Raw genomic sequence first — 24,551 nt, 5'->3', positions numbered from 1 at the left:
AAAGCAAGTTAGCTCAAATCTGAGACCAACATTAAGTTCCTTATTTCATCCACTACTATTTATAGCTGGTTCCAACCCCTATTAGTCTTGTCATAGTATTAAGAAACGTAGTATAATAAAGTTAATGCTGCCGCTAAGTACGAATCCTGTTTTGTGATAAGGTTTTTTTTAAGAAAGTGGGTTAATTCATTTTTCCTACAGTCATCTGACAAAGTGGGCTTTCTTGCACTCATTATAGCCCAGAAAGTTGCTAATTTCTGCATTTACTTACTTTTGCTGCACTCTTTTTACTTTTACCGCACTCCAGTATTCCAACCAAACAACACAAAACAGTTTACTTTTATTAGGCACGTAATTTGAAAATAAGTTGGCAGTACTTAAAGATACTACGACTATGATCAGCTGATGCAGTGTTTATCATTTCGTTCGGCACTTGGATTTAGCCTAACCTAAAAACGTGTTGTATAGTGTTTGAAAGACTAAGTATTTCTATGCTTTATAGTAACCGTAGGAAAAATGTAATGTGTAACATGAGTGTAAATTGCCTTTGCTGCACTTGAGAAACTTTCCACACTCGCCTGTGGCTTGTGCGTAAAAATTTCTCTCTTAAGCAGAAAAGTGACACTTTGCTCACTAATTACACAAATAACTATTGATTACTGTTTCAAGTTTCCAGTTAACAGATATGTATGCAGAAAAGTCTTTTGAAGTAAAATGAAAATGTGCATGAATGGCTCAGATAGGCACAACAAGGCCGGCAGCGGATGTTCATGAGTTTCTGTTGAGATAGTGATTGAATTTTACGAACCATTGCTTGCTGATCGGTGTGCAATAGAGACACATGGAAGCTTCAACCATAGATAAAACATACTCCCTTGGTAGATTCCCCATCCTAATGGAACAGCTGAAGCCAATTTTATTGTTAGTTTTGTCCGGTGTACTGTCCGGTAGATGTTGTGTTTTGTTTACACTTTGTTTCTATTATGTTAGGGTTAGTTTCTCATGATTTGTGCCTCACTGTTTGGTTATATAGCTAGTGGACAAGTTATTGTCTATGATTAGATAGTTTTATTTGGTTAAACAAGGTTTTAGTTTACTGAAATAGCAAGAAACTAATCAAAACACGACTCTACAGAACACCGGACAGAAATAACAGTAAAATTTGCTTCAGCTGTTCCATAAGGATGGGAAATCTACTAAAGGGAGTATGTTTTTCTAAGCTTCACACTTCACATAGACTTCAATAGCGGTTGACAACTGAGACCACATAAATAATACTAGGAGAAGACTAATTGTCCCATAGACTATGGAAATACCATTCAACCATAAAACCGTCTAGAATGGTGGTAGACAAAGTAAGGAACAAAATGTTGGTCTCAGATTTGAAGTGGCTTATTTGGCTAAAACAGGAGCTCAAAAGATTTATCATTAGAATAATAATTGATTGCTGACACTATTCAATTATTGTTCTTGGATGAATAAAGAAGATTGTCTATTGTCTAATGGAGACCTTAGTTAATGGACAATCCTTGTAGCTCGAGACTATGAAGTTATTGTAAACTGTAAGTGCTACAACAACTGGTAACTTTAGAGTCTACGATAGGCAACATAGGTTTGATTTTTGTTTTCTTCTACTGAATTTATGTTAATTACATTTTACAATGAGTGAACTTGAAAAACAAAGAAGCAACATTCTGTTTGTACATTTCTGTTTAGCTGTTATTGCTCAATTCCTTTATTGTATTGTATGATATAGTAATTTTGCTCATAAATAATGCGTATGTTTAAAAAGTATCGATCTACTTCTGATAGTTTTGACAAGGTCTGGTTCTAAATGTTAATCAAAGGTAGGAATTTTTTCATAAAGCAACCCAGTACATACCTTATTCACCAGTGAGGACTCGACAGAATGCAGACGATTCTTGATTTGTTCCATATCTTTCCTGATGACAGTAAGGCTGTTCTGAGGTAGTTCTCCACTCGCTTTAGAAACTAAATAAAAACAAATGCAAATAGTTTAGGCAAGCTTGTAATGATGGGTGGTAAAAATGAATATAAAAATAAATTACAGAACACGGTAGCGCCTTGGGCTAATAAGCCGAGCATTGCTGGTTCGAGACCTGTCACCTGTACTATCTATCACTGGTTTGCCTATATGACTTGCCTACTTAGCTGTCTTTAGGTCACCACATAGACATGCAGGGCAGTTGAGGTTAAATTAAAAATATACATATAAAGGATAAAAATCACGTAAGGAGTCCACTATTGATTTCAGACAAGCCTATAGTGATAAAATAAAAATTTTAGTATTGTGAGAATAAATTAAAAAGTGTGTTGCACTGCTTTAATAAAACTTGGCCTTATGTTAAGGTGTTATGACCGTGAGTAGACTGGCCCAATAGAGGAAGATTATATATATAAGGGCTATATAAAGGAAGTATTTTAATTGACGAGACACTAGTTACTACTACAAGCTGCTATATAATTAATGTTTTTCTTTGAGTCAATAAATAGTTTGATTTTAATATAAAATAAGTCTTTGCAATATTTATCTGGATGAACTTTAGCTAGTCTAATTGCCCCTTTATAGAAGAGTTGACACTTTCTTCACAAGACGATCCCAATAGAATGTCTGTAATTCATAACTAAAGCAAAATTAGCATAATATACTGATATTAGTGTATCCAAATTTACAATTTGTTGTATCTCTAACTACTTCTAGGTGTAGAACACCATAGAATAGTTTGTATTGTTGTAAATAAACTGAAATAATTAAAAATCAATGTCTTCAACATTTTAACAGAACATTGTAGGCCAAACTGAATAGGTGGTAGTGTAGCTGGCTCTCAAGGCACTGTAATATTTTATTCATATTGAAGCCTTCCGAAATTGGTAATCAATTCTAACAGGTTACGTACCTTTGTTTTTGCCAACGAAAAATCTCTGACTCATTAACGAGTAATTTTTGGAGTATTAAAAATCACCTACTCTAAATTTTAATATAGGGAATTTTATAAAATAAGCTATTCTCCATTCATAAACATTTTCATGTTCCTCTTAATGAGGTAAAGAAATCAATATTTATTCAAAATACTCATCACAAAACTCGTGCGAGCAACCTGAGATGCCTCCGCACCGCGGTCCGAACTACGAAAAATGTCTTTAGTCAGTCTAGTAGCAGAATAGGACGACGACGTCAACTTCCCCTCTCGTGCTCGGCTCCCCACTTGCCACTACAGCCCCTCACACCCAGGCTTCATGAAGAAACGCACGAATATTCTACTATAATAACAATGACAGTGGACCAAACTTGTTGCTATTTTAACAGTACAAACACAAACCTTGAAGACTCCGAGCAGTTGACTTTTCCACAGTGACATGATCTACGGAGTGAGAACTGTTACTACGAGGTTTCTTGAGGTTATTCTCTTTGACCCTGTCTGGTTCTGTTTGCTGAAATAGAACAAGGATTCAAAATACTACAGATATAATACATGAGGGCCATCTTGAAAACAACACACTTTATGGCCTGACATGGTAGAGCGTAACATCTTGACTTCAGAAATCAAATCAAATCAAAAATCACTTTATTCAGCTTTATAAATACAGGAATACATTATTAGTGGTAAGAATAGTATTCCCCCGAATGGACTGCAAGTCCGTGCTCGAGGGAAGAGCTCTTACCAGCAGGAAATATGTTTTGGTTACTGTCCATAGGTCTAAAACATGTGCACACTGTTTATAAATAATGTGTACATCTATATTTAAAAACATATCAGGAGCTCTTAATAAATATATATATATATATATATATATATATATGCTATATAAATATATTGTATACTAGAATTAGTTAACAATAAACAGCCTTAACCTTCCGAGTGTTATTTGTCGCTGCAGCGACACATAACACACTTTGTGTAGTGTTTTGTGTCGCTGCAGCGACTCACAAACACTGTTTACGGCGAAGGCTCTATGACTGACAAAATCGGATTGAACTGGATCGAGTTAGGTATCGTTTTATTTTACAGATTCAGAGCTTTCTCCAGAGGTCTGTCTCTAAGCGCTTTTCATTTTAGTTCCGAAAATATTGTAGCAGACAGCTGACGTGCGTATTTGTAAACAGCTTGGTTAACCTTGAACCAATGACTGATGTGTTTTATTACGTTTATCATTGTTTTAGTGTTAAAAATCAAAAGTAGTGATATGAGTGAAAATTTAAAAACGTACGTTTTCATGTCCCTGGCCTTTTACTTCGTAGATACTGGATTTGTAGTTTATTATTATGTGTTTTAATTTTTTTTGGGACGGGGGCAACATGTTACACACATTTATTTGGTTTTAAATAGGTTCTAGGTATTTTTTTCGTATTTTTAAAGTCTCGAAATTCACGACCATGACGTGTCCCTAGGGTACATTTTCCAACTTTCACACTGTTTTTAGACTAATTATTCATGCCGAAATATATAAAACCATATTTTTATGTCATCAATGGTTATTAAACGTACAAAAAAGGAGCATATTATAATTTTATTGTCATTACAAACTGACTACCATGACAAAATAAGTCTGTCCCTCGATTTGGCGTCACGACCATTTGGGAAAAATTTTCAACTTTGGAGCACGACAGTGGCAAGCCTGGCGTCGATGGAGTCAGTTGGTTTTAGAGACTAGTTCGGGGTGTACGTCAGGATTGTAGTGCCGGTCGTTTCGAGTTGAAAGGAGGAATTACAAGATTAATAAAGGAAAGATTGTGTTTTTTGTAATTTTGGTGTGTCCATGACCGTACGTAGTCATTCGATGAAGTAGACATGGTGTTAATTTTTGTTTATAAGATATTTCAATTGCTAGATTAACGTAGAAGTCCACTTTGTATCCTCGAACATGAGGTGCAGGGCTACCGCCAGAACAGAGCCAAATAACACGTAATTTCACGACCAAAGTTTCACGACCATCGCGGGTTTTTTCACGACCAATCCAACATTATAGATTATAGTGTGTTTGGTCGTGACAATAACTTTAATATAATTGTAAATTGAACAGTTTAGTTCAATTGAAACACATATTTTTATTATAATAATTGTGATAATTGAAGGATTGTTTAAAAAAGTTTAGATTATTCCAGACAATTCACGACCGTACCGCTTGTCCCTGACCATCACGTTTATGATTTCTATCATAAAAATTTCAAAAATTAAAATATCGTCATATTTCAATGTTTTATACACAAAAGAAGCACACCTCTATACAAACATAACGATTTTTCGGGTCTCAGGTAAGTTTCTTCGGAGTTATACAAACTTAAAAAGATTTTATTGGCTTTTTTCAATTTTTTGAGTTTTTTTTATTTTTTTCTAGAAAGACCAAATATACCAAAAGCTCAGTGACCTTTTTATTGTATAATGGTCATAAAAGTAAATTAGTTTATAGCAAAACATAGTTATAAAAATAATATTAACTATTTTTAATATTCATTTAAACGTCCGTTATGGTCGTGACAGGATTTTGTGTTTTTCAACTAAAGATGCTCTTTCAAAAAGAAACTACCAAAGAAATTGCGTTACCATGGACATTTTATGAAACTTCAAATGTTAATGAAATAAAAAAAATAATAAAAGTTTTGAAAAAAGGGGAAAATAATTTGCAAAGTGCTTTTCCTGAAAACGTACGTTTTTAAATTTTCACTCATATACGTGGTGCATTATAAGAAGATTTAAGTGATTTTGAATGGCTGGTTGATGATCTTGAAGAAGTAGGTAGTGATATTGATGTAAATTATCAGTCAGATTCCTAGCTATGGTTAGGCTATGCATTCTTAGCTAAACGCTATGTACTGAAATCTGTTTTTTGCCCATAACTTATTTATTTGCAAATCTACTTCCTTATATTATTATATATTTGTAATCCTCATAAAATTTAGAACAAAGTGGCTATTTTCAAATATTTATAGGCCTATAATTTATACAATTTCACTGAGCGCAAACTTATTTTTTTTTTGAAAATTTTCCAAAATATTTTTTTTACCTCAAAAATTTTTTTGAAACAAATGTTCCTTATGTTTTATGTATAATATTGAAGCCCATGATTTTCCAAACAAAATGGTATATAGAACAGTATAATTAACATTGTTTTCAAGCTTCTCAGATACGTTTTAATGAAGCCTTGCAAATGAGCAAAAAATAGGCAGACATTAAGGCCAAAACAAGGGACACTCGGAGGGTTAAGCTACAATAAAAATATTAATCTATGAAGAAAAATGTATTTTGATAGCTGTTATGGCGGTGTTTGATGTCAGAGATTAATTTAAATGTAAGGCGAGCGAATTAAAGCCTCTGCAACCTCTCGTCCCACAGTCATCAGCTACTCACAGACCTTGCTTTTATACACAGTAACACTGCCTGATTCAGCATCAGTTATGTTGGGCGGCAAGTTGCGATAAAGGATGTGAGCTATGTAAAACACGTTATTTTTCAACGAACTATAGGCTAGTTGTGGAGTGCGGTATCCAAATTTATGCCTGTGTCTAGTGTGATAACTGTGTTGTAAGTTCCCTTGTAAGTGATAAGTTGTAAGTGATAACTTTGTTGTTCTTAATGAAAAGTAATAGTGTTTTGATAAACAATTGTCTAATATTTAAAACTGGGAATTCGGAAAAAAGTAAATTTGTTGAATAATGTTTCGGCCTTTTAAGAATAATTTTGATTAAGGTTTTCTGGGTTACGTGAAGAGGAGCCAATGTGGCAGCAGATACACCGCCCCATGCCAGTACGCCATACTGCAGCACAGACTGCACGTATGCATAGTAAACGTATCTGCAGTGATCAACCGTTAACACACGACTTAGTTGATAAAAGGCGTAGACCAGTTTCCTCAATCTTTGCTTTACATAGATAATATGAAGAGACCATGTCATCCTTTGATCGATGATCACCCCAAGGTACTTGTATTGGTCCACACGATCGACTGTGTCACATCCGCAGGTATTAGACCACAGATCACCACATGAATGAAGATAAAGTTTTCTAGGGCTAGGGTCACGAGTTCGAGATAAGAAAACTGGCATGCACTTGGTTTTTGATACATTTAATGTCAATGTGTTATATGATCCAGCCAATTTTTTATTTTAAGTAAGTCAGATGCAGCTTGATGGTAGACATCGTCCCACGTATTACCCGAGGACACTACCGCTGTGTCGTCAGCAAAAAGAAACAATTTACCATCGACTCTTAATTTAGTAATGTTATTGATATATATTAAAAAGAGAAGAGGGCCTAGGTTACTTCCTTGGATGACACCATAGTCAATGTTAGTGATATCACTATTTTCGCCATTGATAGTAACGAACTTAATTTATGCCTATCAATAGAATCAAATGCTTTGGCCAAGTCTAAAAAGGTTTTTATATGTAGAGTAACTCACAGTGTCGAGGAAGTGGTCGTCTTCATCGTCCGTGTCGGGAGGCAGAGGACTGGCTGAGTAGCTGCTGGACGGGCTGGTCTCCAGACTGCTGGTGATGTGTTTGTTGGATGTCAGTCTCAGTGGTGATGTGTCTCGCGACATTATTGCAGTTCTGCTCGGTGATGTATCTCGTGATGCTGTGTACATCACAAAGAGTTAGATGATAGACTGGTAACTCCTCAGCTGTAAGACTTCAGTTAGGGACGTGGTTTGAACCCAAAACCTCTGTCACAGAGGCAAGGATTCTAATCCAATCAATTACCAATGGAAATGGAAATGTTCTATGTGATAATCGACGACCCATTAATATTGAGCAAACCCTAGACTATAGGTCCGCCTATTGAGTAAATCATAAATAGGAGAAATAAGTAGTAATGGGATTTCAGAATTGCTCCATTCTGATTCCAAAACTTAGGTTTCGATTCTTAATTCCGCACTTGATACCAATTCTGTGACAGATGAACTAATATTAAGTTACCTCAATGACAAAGAGTGATTTTTTTTAATGTTAGCCATTGGTTTACGTTGAGTGACAGAAATTGTGACTATTGGATTACTAGAAGCAGGTATTTAAACCAATTTATAACGAATTAATAATAATACAACTTATAAGATTTTAAAAAATAAACCAAATCATACATTTTTTTGTTTTTTATTCAAACATGTTTGATTACGAAATTATAGCCAGACACAGTCTACATAAAGTCATACATTCGTTTGATAATCCATTCAAAGTACTCTGGCTTACATCGCATCTGCTCATATAGTGTGGCATTGATCTAAATCTATTGTAATTTGGCTTGTCTCATTTGTTATACCGGTACTCTTTGACTCAAGAAGACCTACTTTGACTACAATTAAATAGTTAATTATTATAGGCAGTAGCAAATCCCAGAGCTGTACCTCACTGACTTTTTCTGTGCACTTTAGACACCAAAATTTAACCTGATTTTCTAGAAATTGGTATCGAGAATTCGAATTCGCCCACTTCTAGAGATAAATTAGGTGAGGAGAAATGTCCTGGCATTGAAGATCTTCCTTCACAAAGTCAAGTGAAAATTGTATTTAAACTCATATTGTGTAATATATAGTGTATACTCGGATTCAACTTTTTTTAGAGGAAATTTTAAATCCTGATTCATAGAAAGTAACCGACTGCTACAATTTTACCCTGTAACAAAATTTTACTGATTTCAAACTGCAAGCTCGCTACTGACTATTGTACAACAGCTACTCTTAGCCGACTATTGAGACCACATTTGTACTACCTTTCACTAATCTCAAGGCAACATAAGTTTCATACTTCAAAAATTAAAGTAATGGCTGCAACAGCAATGCAACTCAATTTCTTACATCTGAGATATAGAATCAAAATTCTTACGTACTAATAGGAGGTCTAGAAATATGTATTTTGAGAATTAGGTTCATGAAATTGATGACACTTTTAACACAGAACGTCATGACCAAGATTAAGATTCTTCATTGACATATCGACAGATTCTACAAATATCGAATCTGAACAGATTGAGGAATGGTCTTAAGAACTGTAAAAAGGAAATGTTTTGAATATGAGGGAAGAAGTGTATTTCCAGAGCTTAAATAAAAAAAAAAAATAAGACTTAACGAATTCATGAACAAGTGAATTTTAGCACAAGTGGTTCTTGAAAAAACTTCTTTATTAAACTTCCAGTAGGCAACTGTAGTTCAATGGGGCTGCACGATGGCTGGCCGCGGCCGGTGGCGCAGACATCTAATTAAGCAAAACTTTGAGGCTACGTTCCTTCCACAATGCTACGGTACATTCATTAACGTTATTCTATTGCATGTCATTAGATCCAAGCCTTTCCCAAGCTAGAATAAATTTGTAACCGTCCCTACCACCAATAAAATAGTCGGATCAGAAAACGAACTATACCAGATTGAAGTATAACACTGGCACAATAAATGGCAAGCGAAACAACGTCTTACGGCAATGGCTCACCTCGCATTGGAAAAATAGTTTGTAAACGGCGTTTTGACAAGTATACTCATCGCCCGTCACTGGAAAGCGTTAGTGGTGACGAGATTACTCGCCATGCACAGTGAACGTGTTAAGTAGGGACATCCCTTCTTCAAAGCGTTTTAGATGTTTTAATTTAAACTTCACAGTGACGAAAACACATACCATGCTGATAAAGGAATTATTCACAAACAATTTCAAACTCACAGATCATGTTTACTTGACACTCACTGTATTAAGTTTATTTGCTAAATCATGTTGCTTGCCGTAAAGAGTATTTATTATCAACAAAACTAGTATTTGAATCAACCACTATTCAGCATTGGTCGTTGTTTGTCAGTCTTGGGTCATTATATTTTCTACCCATCAGCGCTAGTTAGAAGTTCGTATATTATTTGATTGGTTAGTAGATTGATAATAGTGAGCCAACAGTGGAGCAATATTAATGTCTGCCAGTTTGATCCTGGAAAGATTTAATTCTGATGGTGTGGATTTTAAATAATGTCTTGGCTTGTATTATGCGAGTTTGAATTTGTGTCCATTGTTCATTTTATTTTATGCTTTATTTGTTAATGTTTTGCATTTTGTCCATAATCTGCTTGATATACAGTTTTATTGAGAGTATGTCTTGAAACAGAAGGCAAGGTCAGTCTAAAAACCAAAAATTATATGCATTACAATTAAGGACTAAGAGACAAAATGTATTAAAGTACTAATAATGGTTTACTTTAATACTTTTAGACATAAGCCTACTGTTTTCATATGTTAAATAAGTATAATAAATGTCACTAATCACAAACTGAATGACAAAAAGCACAAACTTTATGTTACAGATCTATTCCATACTCTTAGGAGTAATTAAGCATACAGATCTGCTTCCTACCAAGTTATGTAAATGGAATACTAATTTGTAATGTATCTTAATCATTATATTTATGCATATATTTTCTTATGTGTTCGTATATTTTGGTTGTATATTAATAATTATTGTTCATTGGTCTGGATAAAAGTAATTTTAACTATGGCCTTCTTTTGACGAACGGCAAATTTCAAACCCTTCAATTGTACGTATAAATATCTGTGTTTACAATAGTGCAATACCTTCATAAACTTGAGTAGTTTTGTGTAGGTTGGATGATAACAAGTGATCAGCAAATGTAGAATCAGAAGATTTAACAGTCTGTTTTAGTTGCCTGTCTGTTCCCTACGTTATTTGTTTGGCATTGCTGATCATTTATTTTTCGTTGTCCCAAACAATATTGGATTTTGTTGATACACTGTTAATCTTATCACTGTGCATAAGACAATGCAATTATTACCTTCTTTCAATGATTTCTCCAAATGGAACAAATGATCTATTCAAATGTTACAACTAAATTTGTTCATTTGCTAAGTTGTTATGGTTGACAAATGATTAACTACTTTAGTCAGGTATTAAACAACAAGAGGTGTTGAGTAATGAGCATACCTAGTGGTGAGCCACTGAGCGGTGAGTTGGGTCGAGACCTAATCTTTTCAATGATTGGTCCAACAAGCAGTTCCAAGTCTTCTGCTGGAACGTTCTCATAAAAATTGTCTAATGAGTTGAGGAAAGTGGCTACGTTGTCATTGTAAGACATGGTCTCCACAATCTGGTGAAAAAACACATTCATGTGGTTACAAAAAGATAAAAAATATTTATCTTACGATAATAGAGAGGCATACTGAACTAAAAGAACAAATTTAAATTGGAGGAATTACATGACACTTAAGGCAATTTTAAACAGTCTTTTGGCGCTAAAAAAGAAAAAGAATCACAAGACTTGAACGAGAACGTTTTTTTGCCTGTCAAGTCGGAAATCAAGTTTCCATCCGAGGGAGGAGATAAAGCGCCCTTGATGTCAGGTTTGAGTACCGGTACTAGCATAATTGGCATAGATTTTTTAACAGCACATTTTGATGTTTTTGGTTCAGCAGTGTTTGATAATAGTCAACCAACAAAGGAGCAGTGTTAGTTAGTGTCTGCCTTCAAAACAGTGGCGTAACAGATTTTTTTGGGCCCCCCTGCAAACTTATTTTTTGGGCCCCTCTCATGAGTTATTTTTAGACCACCGATACAAACATAATCAAACGCTCTCCCCCCTAAGAGTTATTCATCGATCAACAATACAATGGCCAAACAGATTCATCATAAATATACTGTAATAGTATATATTATGGGTTATGTTCCATAAAAAGGCGTGTTAAGTAGGCTATTACAGTCATGGTTTGATGATAAAGTTACATCATTAAGTTAGGCTATCTAAATCAGTATTTGTAAAAAGTTTAGAAATAAAATAAAAGTTCCTTATTTTTTAATCCGTATCAGAATGTTTCATATCAAGGAGGTATTATATTTAATTTATTACACATGTTATGAATTATTTATTCGGTTAGTTTTTATCGACGGTTATAATTAGGCTAACTCATACACAAAGTTGGTTAATTTAGAATATTGACGTAGGCCAACTGTTATCAAAGGCTAAAATAGCCTATTGCATTGATTTTGGTCTTTGTATGGATTTCATGTTTGACCTTACAAACATATGTCTTTAATATTGATTAATTGTGAGGTGAAATAAGATATAGGGCCTAGTCTAACAAACAAAGCCACTAGAGGAGCAATAAGTTAATTGTATTTCACCTAAATACAATTTAGATTGGATATGCAATACAATACTTAAAGCCCCAGTTGACATTCATGATTGCTCCAGGTAACTAATGTTTCAAAATATTGGCAGACGTAAGTAGTGTATGGAAGCACAGAGGAGTCAAATTACTTCTCTGTGACGAAAGTTGGAATGTATAATAACCAACTCGCCTTTGGCTCGCTGGGGGCTCCGCCCCCAGGCCCCCTAGCTGTTAGTCGTCATTAGTAGTTTAGAGTTAGGTTGTAACAAATCGGGTAACAAAGCAGTCATTTAAACAGTCTATATTGCGTTATTATAATACAACTTCACGAATATATTTGAGGAGGCTGGCAAGTTAATTTTCAGCTCCAACTTAAAGAATCCATTATAAAACATTAATTTTAAAGTTGCGGTAAGAGAGTATGTTAGTAAAGTATGTTTACAACTGAGTTTTTGGTCAAACGAAGTGATAATATAATTGGAATTGTAATTGCGAAAATCGATATTGAAGTAATAATTATTTCACTATATATTAGAGTAGATTGATAAGTTATAAGTTGATAATGGTAAAGTATTATACTATGAAATAAATAGATTATAGTAAATATTCATGTATATATTTTTGAAAATAGATAAAGTTATTTTTGTTTTCCTGTCAGCCACAAACTGTATGGCATATCCAGTTCCGGCACGGGGAGGCCAGGAAACACAAGAACCATATTAATTTTGAATCATTTATATTAACAGTTATAGTATTTCAAGTAAAAAGATGTTAGTAAATATTTATAAATTTATTAATGAAAATTAATAAATTTACTATAAATAAAATAAATTTACTAATTTTTAGTAGACTTTTGTATAAGATAAGGAAATTGATAAGTATGTAGATTGATAAGTGAATAAGTTGATAATAGTAAAGTATTATATGAAGTAAATAGATTATAGTAGATATTCATGTATATATTTATGAAAATAGATCAAGTAATGTTTGTTTCCCTGTCGATTAGCCATAAACTTTATGGCATATCCAGTTCCGCCACGAGGAGGCCAGGAAACGTCGGAACCATATTTGCAATTATTTGAAAATGTACAAGTTAGTAAACTTTTGAACAAGATAAGTAAATTGATATTGATGTTCATTGATCGGTTAATAAGTTGATAATAGTAAAGTATTATACGATGTAAATAGATAATAGTAGATATTCATGTATATATGATGTAAATAGATTATAGTAGATATTCATGACGTGTATATTTATGAAAATAGATTAAGTAATGTTTGTTTCCCTGTCGGTTAGCCTTAAACTTTATGGCATATCCAGTTCCGCCACGAGGAGGCCAGGAAACGTCGGAACCATATTTACAATTATTTACATTAAAAAGAAGAAAAAATATAAACAACAACGGGGACTTTTGATAAGGCAGGCCCCCTATCGTACTGCCAAACTAAAATACTAAAAACACACAAAAAACGACTTATTTCTAAAGAAAAAAACTTAAAGGGAATATATACAACAACCTAAAGCTAAAGTCAAGTCAGGGTTACAGGAGGAGATCGTCATACACGATATTTTTCGCGTATGCGATTCCACCTTGGACACGGTCGGGACGGACAAGGACGACTATATGGTCTGGATGCCTGACTCTACTGAGCAGGACGTACAACTGACCATGAGTGAAACAGTCACTGCGAAGATCGACTCCAACGCGATCAATCGTCTGGCCCTGGCTTTTGTGGCCAGTCATGGAATATGCCAGCATGAGAGGAAACTGAAGACGGCGGACACGAAGCGGTGACCCCTCGACGAACGGGAAAACGAATTGTATCCGGGGAATACAAATCGGATCATGTTGTCCAGGGAGTCGCACTGTGATCAGACGAGGTCTTATTGCTGTCACGATCACTTTAGTGCCGTTTACGAGTCCGCTGTCAATGTTCAAGTTCCTCATGACGAGACACACGGAGCCAATCTTGAGTCGCAGGACATGGTCTGGCACACCCTTGCCAGTAGCTTGGTTCAACAAGTGAACGTCTACATCCATACCATCGTCGTTCTCCTTGTCTACAGAATCCGCACTCCTCAACTCATGAACGACGCCGTCCATCAGGTTGAGGACGGTGTTGTTGATCTGCTGGACATTGGCGTTCATGGTTGAAAGAATGGACCTGCCAGCAATTATGTCTGTGTGGTGTAGGTCACAAGCAGGAAACACAAAATTGATCAAGTTGGGAAGGGATGTCACGTATTTCAGACCGGACAGTGGGATCAGGGCAACAGAGTCACGGCCTTCCCCAAAAGGAACAGATGTAATTGTTCCATTGCCTACTTGGAGGAGGAAGTCAGAGTAGGCAGTGGACCCAGAAGTCCGGTGGGGAGTGGAGAGAGAAAAGATTTTGAAACTTGACCACAGAGATGACGCACACAGTGATACACAGGCAATGTCGGCCGGAGTACGAGCCTCCTAGAAAACTTCTACAAAAGAAATTTAAAGTAGTCCTACGAGGAAAACTCCTAGTAGGGTTTTGTAGAAAATAAAATTTTCTTACGCTAAGATGCTTTCAAATCTGTTCTAGCTCTTACCCTTTTCGAGCTATAGGCGTTTGAACAACACGTGTTTTGTTGTTTTCAGAGGTCCGCCATTTTGGATTTTTGGGGTGGTTAAAATTTGAAAATGGGACTTTTGCAAATTTCACCGTTAATGGAAGATCCCATACTACAATACTACCAAGTTTCAAGTCTCTAGCACGTTTCTAAGTTGTTCAGATGAGCATACTAAAGTCGTCAATGTTATTCTCCATAACAATAACATGGGGCTCGTGAAAGTGGCATAAAACCTTCAAATTTTGAGATTCAAATTAAGTTTTGGGGGTCAAGGAGTAAAGTTACGAAAAAACATGTAACGTGTAAAATTTAAAGTGAAGTAAGGAGAAAACAAAGCAATAATAATTTAAAAAAAAAAAATATTTAAGTATGAAAAAATGGCGAAAACCGGTAAAAATTTGATAAAAGTTCACAAAATTTTGAAAGTATGGCGTTTTTTGAAGCTGAAGGAGTGCGATTTTCGGAAAACGCTGAACAGGGTTTTGTAGAAATTAATTTTAATTTAATTTAATTTAATTTCCTTTCGCTAAGATTCTTTCAAATCTTTTCTAGCTCTTACGGTTTTCGAGCTACATCCGGTTGAAAAACACGTGTTTTTTTGTTTTCAGAGGTCCGCCATTTTGGATTTTTGGGGGGGTTAAAATTTGAAAATGGGACTTTTGAAAATTTCACCATTAGCTTATGATCCCTTACTACAATACTACCAAATTACAAGTCTCTAGCACATTTCTAAACGATTCATATGACCATACCAAAGTCATTATATTTCAATCTTATTCTCCATAAGAATAACACGGGGCTCGTAAAAGTGGCGAAAAACCTTCAAATTTTGAGATTAAAATTAAGTTTTGCGGGTCAAGGAGTAAAGTTACGAAAAAACATGTATTGTGTAAAATTTAAAGTAAAGTAAGGAGAATTCAAAGCAATAATAATTTTTTAAAAACAAAATTGTTTAAGTATGAAAACATGGCGAAAACCGGTAAAAATGTAATAAAAATTTACCAAATTTTGAAAGTAGGGCGTTTTTTGAAGCTGAAGGAGTGCGATTTTTGGAAAACGCCTAAGAGGATTTTGTGTAAAATTTTATTCCTGTTCCTGTATATACTTTCAAATCTTTTCTATCTCTAACCGTTTTCGATCTATATCCCTTTGAAAAAAACGTGTTTTGTCGTTTTCAGAGGTCCGCCATTTTGGATTTTTGGGGGGTTAAAATTGGAAAATGGGACTTTTGCGAAACTCACCATTAATCTAAGATCCCATAGTACAATACTACGCAAATTTGAAGTCTCTAGCAAGTTTCTAAGTGGTTCAGATGGGTACACGAAAGTTGGCCATTTTTAATGTTATTCCACATAAGAATAACATGGGGGGGGGGGGAATTTGAAATTTCGGGGGGGTTAAAATTTTGGAATTTTATGGGTGGTTTGGGCACTAGACCTACAAAACACCGAAAATTTCAAGTCTCTAGCTCGTCTAGAAGTGGTCTAGAATTTGTATACCTGAGTGAGTAACAATTGCGGCTGTATAGTATTTAGACTCGCCTTGTGCTCGCTGAGGGCTCCGCCCCCAGGCCCCCTTTTAATAGTAGCCGTGATGAGAAATGTTCACGGGGGACAGGATGTTGTCCGGAAACATTTTTGCGTAAAAGACGTAGTGATAACTTGGCAGTTGCGAAGTATTCCATATAGGGGTTGTTTAGTGCAAACCAAACCAGTCTTGACATGTAAGAGTCTCGATGTAGGGCCGGTTCTATGATAAATTATGGACCCCTTGCGCAGTAAAAATCCCCAAAAATAGGTAAAATAAGGTAAAAATTCAGGTTTAAACACGAATTTGGGGTGGAGATGGGAAAAAACTAAACGCATGGCTTAATCAAATCCTGGTTGCAGTTCGTTCGCTACGCTCACTCACCTTTAGGTTGGAGCTCGTTCGCTGCGCTCACTTGCCTTCAGTTTAGCTCGTTCGCTACGCTCACTCACCTGTAGGTTGGAGCTCGTTCGCTGCGCTCACTTGCCTTCAGGTTAGCTCGTTCGCTACGCTCACTCACTTTTAGGTTGGAGCTCGTTCGCTGCGCTCACTTGCCTTCAGGTTGGCTCGTTCGCTACGCTCACTCACATTTTGGTTTGAGCTCGTTCGCTGCGCTCACTTGCCTTCAGGTTAGCTCGTTCGCTACGCTCACTCACCTTTAGGTTGGACCTCGTTCGCTGCGCTCACTTGCCTTTAGGTTAGCTCGTTCGCTACGCTCACTTACCTTTTGGTTGCAAATTAGCTATTGTCATAGATTAAAAAAAAATAATAGTGCTGCACCCTGTTGCTAATGGTAACATTTTATTAATGGGGATGAAAGAGGGGGGGGGGTTAAGATGGGATTGGTGTAAACATCCATAATTCACCTACTTACATTTAGGTCTCGTTTGCGTGTCAAAGCATATTAATTTTCTATAAGGAATACGTTAAAAAGCGTAAAAAACTATCTTTTTGATTAAAAACCCGCCATTTTAAATTTTTCAGTACGTTTTAATTATAGAAGGTCACTCAAGAGACTTTCCTTTCAACGTTAAGACCATAAAAAGTACAAATATATGTACGAAAAGTCGTTTTAAAAATCAAAAACACGTAAGAAAATCGAGAGTTTTCACAATTTTTGGAGTTAGAGCGTTTTTTGAAGGTGAAGGAGTCAGATTTTCGATATGACCCCTTCTTTGAGAAAACTGTCTTGTAGAAAATTTAATTCTGAACCTACGATTTTCCCTCAAATCGTGTCTAGCTCTTACCGTATTCGAGCTACAGCAGTTTTAAAGAAACATGTTTTTCCCCAAAAATCTAGGGTTTTACGGGATTTCTTTTGGCAAGTTTCAGTTGGAAAAACTAAATTTTGGGACTTTCTGGGTGATTTGGTACCCAGACAAACCTTCAGAAAAAATTTCAGCTCCGTAGCTACTCTAGAAGTGACAAAAATGTTTTTTTCTGTCGCCAAACGCCCATATTTCACCTACTGACGTTTACTTCTAGTTAGCTTGTCGTTGCATGTTAATTCTCCATAAGAAATACGTTAAAAAACGATCTTTTTTATTAAAATCCGCCATTTTGAATTTATTTTTGTAGGTTAAAATTATTGAAGGTCACTCTAAGGACATTCCTTTTAACGTTGGGAGCATAAAAAGTAGAAATATACGTGCGAAAAGTCGTTTTAAAAATTAAAAACACTTAAAAAAATCAAGAATTTTTACAATTTTTGGAAGTAGAGCGTTTTTTGAAGGTGAAGGAGTGCGAATTTCGATATGACGCCTTCTCAGACAAAACTGTCTTGTAGAAAATTTAATTTCGAACTCACGATTTTTCCTCAAATCGATTCTAGCTCTTACGGTTTTCGAGCTAGAGCTGATTTAAAAAAACATGTTTTTCCGAAAACCGAAATTTTTATGGAATTTTTTTGGGGGGGTAGAATTTTGAAAACGGGGTTTTTATGAATTTTACCGGTAATGTAGGATCCCATAGTACAATCCTACGCAAATTCCAAGTCTCTAGCACGTTTCTAAACGTTTCAGATGAGCGTACGAAAATCGGTGTTTTTCAACGTTATTTCCCATAAGAATAACATGGGGGGGAAATCGGTAATTTAAGGGGGGTTGGAAGGGGAAAATGCTACTTTTCGGGATTTTCCCGGGGGTTTGAGCACTAGACCTACAAAACGCCAAAAATTTCAAGTCTCTAGCACGTCTAGAAGTGGTCTAGAATTAGTATACCTGATCAGTTACACATGCGGCTGTATAAATATAGAGATGACCCACGTATAAAACATTAAATTTGTTACCTTAGTTCCTTATCATTGAATAGGCCTATCAAAATTAAATGACGACAACATATTATTTAAAACATTAATGTTATAACTTGTTCAATACAATTATTGAATGATAATACATTTCAATAAGAATGAACTCCAATTTTTCAGCCCCAATCGTCTCATGGGCCTCTCTTCTCGCCGGTTTCCGCTAGCCGTTTCGCGGGTCCCTGGGCCCCCCCGCATTGCAGGCCCTTCTGTTACGCCACTGCCTCAAAACCAATGGTTGCCAGTTTGATCTTCGAAAGATTTGATTTCTTAACCTTTGCCTTTTGTCGCCAAACTTAACTACTTTTAAAATTTTTATGCAGATCTACTTTATTGTCTATTGGATACTGATTAGACAGTATCTATATGGAACAGCTGTCGCCAATTTTTTTATTTAAAAAGAACAGTTGTGTGAGCCAGGCACAGAATGCGCTAGTGTCTAAAACTATATTTTCTTACTTATTTTAGGTTGAAAGTTGATGGGCCACAACAGTTGCTATAGTTCACACTAAGTCATTCCATCCACTGGACTTGGTAAACAAGTTTGTGTATTCTACAGAAATTAGTAATTAAGATCAGCACAATCTGTGGGTGACTGACATTAAATAGACGATTAAAAACCTGGCACCAGCTTTAACATGGGGATGAAATGTCTAGTTGTATCAATATTCAAAGGTTACTTGTAAAAGTAGGTGTAGTTAATAGTATTTGTCTAGGATTTTTTATTGTCATATATTCAGTTTGTTTTTTAATGGAATTTTGGTGATTAGTACACTGTAATTTACACACTGTATTTATGTTTTTATGACTATTGGATATGCAATAGATAGACAATTAGATTGTAATTTAGGTACTAAAAGATCATAAAAATATTCAATTAATAAACTCACAAATTTATATAAATTAATAAATATTTTCCAAGAAATTTGTAAATTGAGACAAAATAGTTTAATACTTTTAGTTACGAATGTATTTATAAACTTCATACACTAAACTAATTAGGTCAATATATTGTTCTAAACTATTTACTGTAAATTCCATAAAAACTTCTACTAAATGTTGTATTACTTTTAATAAGTGTGCAATTATATCTTAATTTTCCAAAAAGGCTTATAAAACTAAAAAAAAACCCCAGCAAACATCAATCTATTGACCGTTCTATTGTACATTCTAAATAAACCCTGAACGGTGCAAGAGTATGGAACCTATGTTTTAAACCAAACAAACTTATTCAGGATTTTATTGATTTTTGAAGATTATAGTAAATTTTTATAACTATAAATAATCAATTAGACTTTTAACATTAAATTAATAGCCAGCCTGAATTGAATTACATTATTTAAGTCCAAAAGTAGACACTTGTAAAGCAATTAAATGAATTTCAACAGAAATAGTTTGTGAATACAGTTACATTAATGAATTAACCAAATTGTGGGGGGGGGGGGGTTCCAGGAGGGGAACAGGTAGTTGTTTATCTCTACTTGACCTTGACCTTGCATCAGAGGCCAGCATTGACCAGAGGTTATCCTCATAACAACATGGTCTTGGTCTGTTTACCAAATATCATCAGTTAACAGTTCTTTAATAGGTTCTAAATGTGTATTCTTTAAACTTCGAAAACATTTTGGAAGTTTTCAATTCCAAATTCATGCTGAAAAAACTATATCGATAAAGATATTAAATAAACTTCATAACATTTTTACCCTTTAGCCCCATAAACATTGTGTACCATGTATGTTATCACATAGAGAAAATCTACTGAGATTAAACCGAGCCAAAATTGTTTACACATTGATGTAACTAAAACACTAAAGACTTCTTGAACGTACAAAGTTGGATCAACTGTTAACATTATCAATTCTGAAGGTTATTAAGACTACAAAGAATCAAGAATAAACTTTTGTGAATTATTGAATGATAAAATAGATTAAATTATTGATTTCAGCCATAGAAAATCAAACAACAATACAAAGAACAACCATGTAAAAACACCCAATTGAGGCTATAGGTTTTCATATTATTGTCAACAGATGATGGAACAACAACACTTGGATGACAGCTTGAAGATAAAGCAATCGACAGAGTTTACATTAGAATGGTTTAATTACATACAACATATAATTGGCTTACAAAAACTCTTACCTTCCGTAACTCCTCAACATAGTGCATCATTGCCTCCTCTTTGGTCATGTTTCCCAGTTTTGACCAGGCTTCCCATTTTGCCCTTTTAACGACTTCCCAAAAACTGGGTTTGGAGTGATAATTGGGACCTTCCGTTGCTTGCTTGAAGTAAGCGTAGAACCGCAACTGCAGTTCATGTGATGGTTGGTACGAGCCTAAAACAGATTTTTCATAAGAAATCATAAAAATAAAATGTTAGGAAAAAACTGACATTTACACACACAAAATATCACTTTAATATGGCTTTTAGTGGATGGAATTCACCAATAGAGAAATGGTTCTCCTTGTCCTTTTTTTGCTTTTTAGACATGTTTGTGGATCGAACCCATAATCTGAGCTCTGAACCTTCGAGTAATGGGATCATCATCACATTGCAAGTACTTATTGGTGATTGGTAGGACTTGAACCCAGATCTTCAGGACAGAAGCTACAAGTTCCAACCAAGGTTAACAAATGTGCAAGCTACTTAAACATATTGCAATTTTAAATTTCTTTAGAATAGGTACATCTATTACTATGCAAAGCTATTCATTTCAATAGAAACCAGAAACTGTCAAAAATGAAAAATGTAAATACAAATACGTGGAAGTCAAACCAAAGCCACATCAAACCTGCAGACTAATTGAATTTTTACTCAAATATTTCCATAAACAAGTCATATTTGTTACCCATTCAAATGACATTAGATTTAACAAGTAAAGTCTAAATAAATTTAATTTATAATTTAAATCTAAGTAAATTTAATAAGTAGGTTTGCTGCTACGGGCAAGGTAAAAAGTGTTTTTATGACCAAGTATAGGATGAAATTAATAAATTTGCCAAATTTTTATAAACATATACAGTGATTTAAAACTTTTCTTTGTCTTCATAAGAACAACACGGGAATTTTATAGCACACATTTTTTTATTTCTCTGTAACCTTAAATTGTACAACGACGCTTCAATATACAAAATTATTTGTTTTTTAAGCTCTACAGGATGGCTGTAATTAAAATTGGGCATTTCATGTTTAAAGGGAGAAATTTTGAAAAAACCAATTTGTAAAAAACGTAAAGCCCAATAACACGTAAACTCATACAAGTTTATTCCGCCCTACACCTTCAAGACCAATTTTATTGTAATCGGACCAAAATTACTCGAGTTGTCGTGTTCATGGACATGAATAAAAATGTTAACAAATATTGTTTTTGGCCTCTGGGGATCCCTACCGTAATAAACACTTCAGTACAGAGAAATTTGTGAAACATACTAGACAGTTTTTTTTAAAACCAGATTCAATTGACTAATACATGGCTTGTGCGGCGATTGTCTCAAAAGTAGACAAGACAAAATGAAGCCAAGATTATGGACCCACAAAACCACAGTCACCACTAATTCTTGTGGTTACGCTGTCATTCTGCGGTAATTAATTATTCTCATGAAGATCCTCCCCTTAAATGACAGAGTATGGAACTAGGCTTGTGAATCCTTGCGGTTGAACCCACATCTACGAGTTTGAGTCCAACAGAGAGAGTGTTAGCAATGATTTTGAATACAAATTTGTTGTAGGAAAAGTAGATATAAAAATAAATAAAAGAGTGCTTCATTTTACATTATTATTGAGCATTTTGGAAATCGTAATACCAACAGTGTTTGAATATAAATATATAAATGTTACTAAATTATTATCTTTTGATTAATAAAACAGAAAAATATATATTATTAAATAGCTTTAGGTCATTAAGGCATTTAAAGAAAATAAAAAAAGATATTGCATATTGTTAAACATTGAAAAAAAAAAATATATTGAAGGGAAAAATATACAAAAACTATACATAAAAAATGTATTTTGCCTATAAAGCATGATGGAGGGAATTATCTGTTGAATTCCGGGGGTGCAAGGGATAGAACACGGAGTTAAAAAACACTGACTATTAACATTGACTTTTGGTTACTGAAGTAGACTTCCCATTTATACGGACCAGCTGTAGCCAATTTTTTGTTAAAAAAGAACGTAGTTGTGTGAGCCGGTCACAGAATGCGCTAGTGTCTAAAATTCTATTTTATACCTTATTTTTTGTTGCTGACCAGGTTGAGGGGTCATAACAGTTGCTATAACTCATCATGTCATTCCCTATGATTGACTTGGTAAAAGAGTTTGTGTATTTGGCAGAATTTAGTCATTTAGATCCCTATCTGTAGGTGGCTCACATCAACTATGACAATTTTAATAAAAAATCAGGCTACAAATTTAACATGTGGATGGAATGTCTAGTTGCATTAATAGTCAAAGCTATTAAGTATCAATTAGTCTAGCTAGTCAAGTTGTAAGAGGGTAAGATTGCTATCCCAGGGTATGTGTTCACATCCTGCCAATCAATAATAGATTTTAACAATCATAATGTTGCAGTTCTAGTGGTTAAGAACTTTTAGTGATAGCTTCAGTTATCTAGACACAAGTGTGAGTCTATTAGGGTAGAACTTGTAGCGCCAGCTGATGTTGTCTTAGCAACGCACTATTATTATTCTTGTTATTAGATTTTTAGAGGAAGGTACATAAAATTGTAACTCTTCAATATTTCCCTCTTACTTAATTGGTCGTAAGTTTATTTGAATATACAAACAACCACGACCAAAATGGTGACCCCGACTCCGACTTTTATCTAAAGAGTGTGACTTTATTTTAAGATTTTTATCCTTTTGTATTTCCTATAACAACGATGTCATTAGAAGAGCTGCAAACTCAACTCGCCGAACTGCGTATGAATCACTGTGTCTTCCAAGAGAATTTTTTGTAGTACCTTCCCACGAGAACAACGAACCCAAGGATTGGTGTCCGGGCTGCGTAAGCATATGAATCTCTTGAGATCTACACCCGCGTCATGCCACAACAAACAAGGATCGTTTGTTTTCTAGAACCTCCGCACTTGTGATTTTGTATTCCTCCGACAAGACTGTTTAAGGAAATCTTTACAGGCCCCATATTCTGGTCCCTATAAGGTCATATGCCGTGATAACAAGACAATCACGATCATTGTAAGAGGCCAAGAAACTAAAGTGTCTTTGGACAGGGTCAGGCCAGCCTATATTGTCGGGGATGAAAATCATATTCCTGAGCTTGCGAAACGTTTGGTGCCACCTGGGCTTAAAGCGGAGGAATCCTCAAAACCAACCTCCACCTTGTCAAACTCCACCTGCGAAGCCTTATCAAACTCGTTCTGGAAGACAAATCCGACCACGGGTTACTTTTCAGAATGTATAGTTTCCTTTTCTCCGTGGGGGCTGGTGTAGCGTCAGCTGATGTTGTCTTAGCAACGCACTATTATTATTCTTGTTATTGGGTTTTTAGAGAAAGGTACATAAAATTGTAACTCTTCTATAAATGATTTTTTCCTTTTACTGAATTGGTTGTAAGTTTATTTGAATATCACAAACAACCACGGCCAGAAACTTGTACTGTTTTGGAGAACTGCCTCCACTAAGTCGTACAATTCAATTTTCTTTTGTTCTAAAATATTACCCAACTGCTCAATGAGTAGTTAAGTTATCACATGTTGGAAATTGCAGAACAATGGCTATTGTGTACTATGATTATTGCCATGTTACAGAATATGTACAGGCTTTCATATTTGATAACAAAATATATACTGACCAAAGGAAATTATTTGCTTGGAACTTTAAAACACAATTTTTAAGAAACAAACTCATATTTACATTTAAGTTTAAAACGGAAAGGTTTTCATTCAAGCAGACAAATTAATAAGATTTGTGTTAAGTACAATTTGTAATATTTATAGTAGTCAGAGAAATATAGGATATGACCTTAAAAAAATTGCAAGAAAACGTTTTATGGT

The 24,551-nt window shown here is 34.9% G+C and overlaps 1 protein-coding gene across 2 annotated transcripts in view; it reads right to left on the bottom strand.

Moving 5' to 3' along the window:
* The window catches only part of LOC128998290 (acyl-CoA-binding domain-containing protein 5), a 79,497-nt gene that overhangs the window by 6,063 nt on the left and 48,883 nt on the right, over positions 1-24,551 (bottom strand). For both annotated transcript variants that reach the window (XM_054424365.1, XM_054424364.1), the window contains exons 2-6: positions 20,680-20,873; positions 10,926-11,088; positions 7,420-7,595; positions 3,342-3,453; positions 1,883-1,992 (exon numbers count right to left, since the gene is read on the bottom strand). In XM_054424365.1, the coding sequence (XP_054280340.1) occupies positions 1,883-1,992; positions 3,342-3,453; positions 7,420-7,595; positions 10,926-11,088; positions 20,680-20,727 (609 nt within the window). In that variant the 5' untranslated portion in view covers positions 20,728-20,873. The remainder of the gene's footprint in view (positions 1-1,882; positions 1,993-3,341; positions 3,454-7,419; positions 7,596-10,925; positions 11,089-20,679; positions 20,874-24,551) is intronic.

Source organism: Macrosteles quadrilineatus, unplaced genomic scaffold (genome assembly GCF_028750875.1).
Source record: "Macrosteles quadrilineatus isolate MER2022 unplaced genomic scaffold, UCM_ALF_1.0 Scaffold_7__1_contigs__length_78375512, whole genome shotgun sequence".
Lineage (NCBI taxonomy): Eukaryota > Metazoa > Arthropoda > Insecta > Hemiptera > Cicadellidae > Macrosteles > Macrosteles quadrilineatus.
This window is presented reverse-complemented; position numbering and strand designations above follow the sequence as displayed.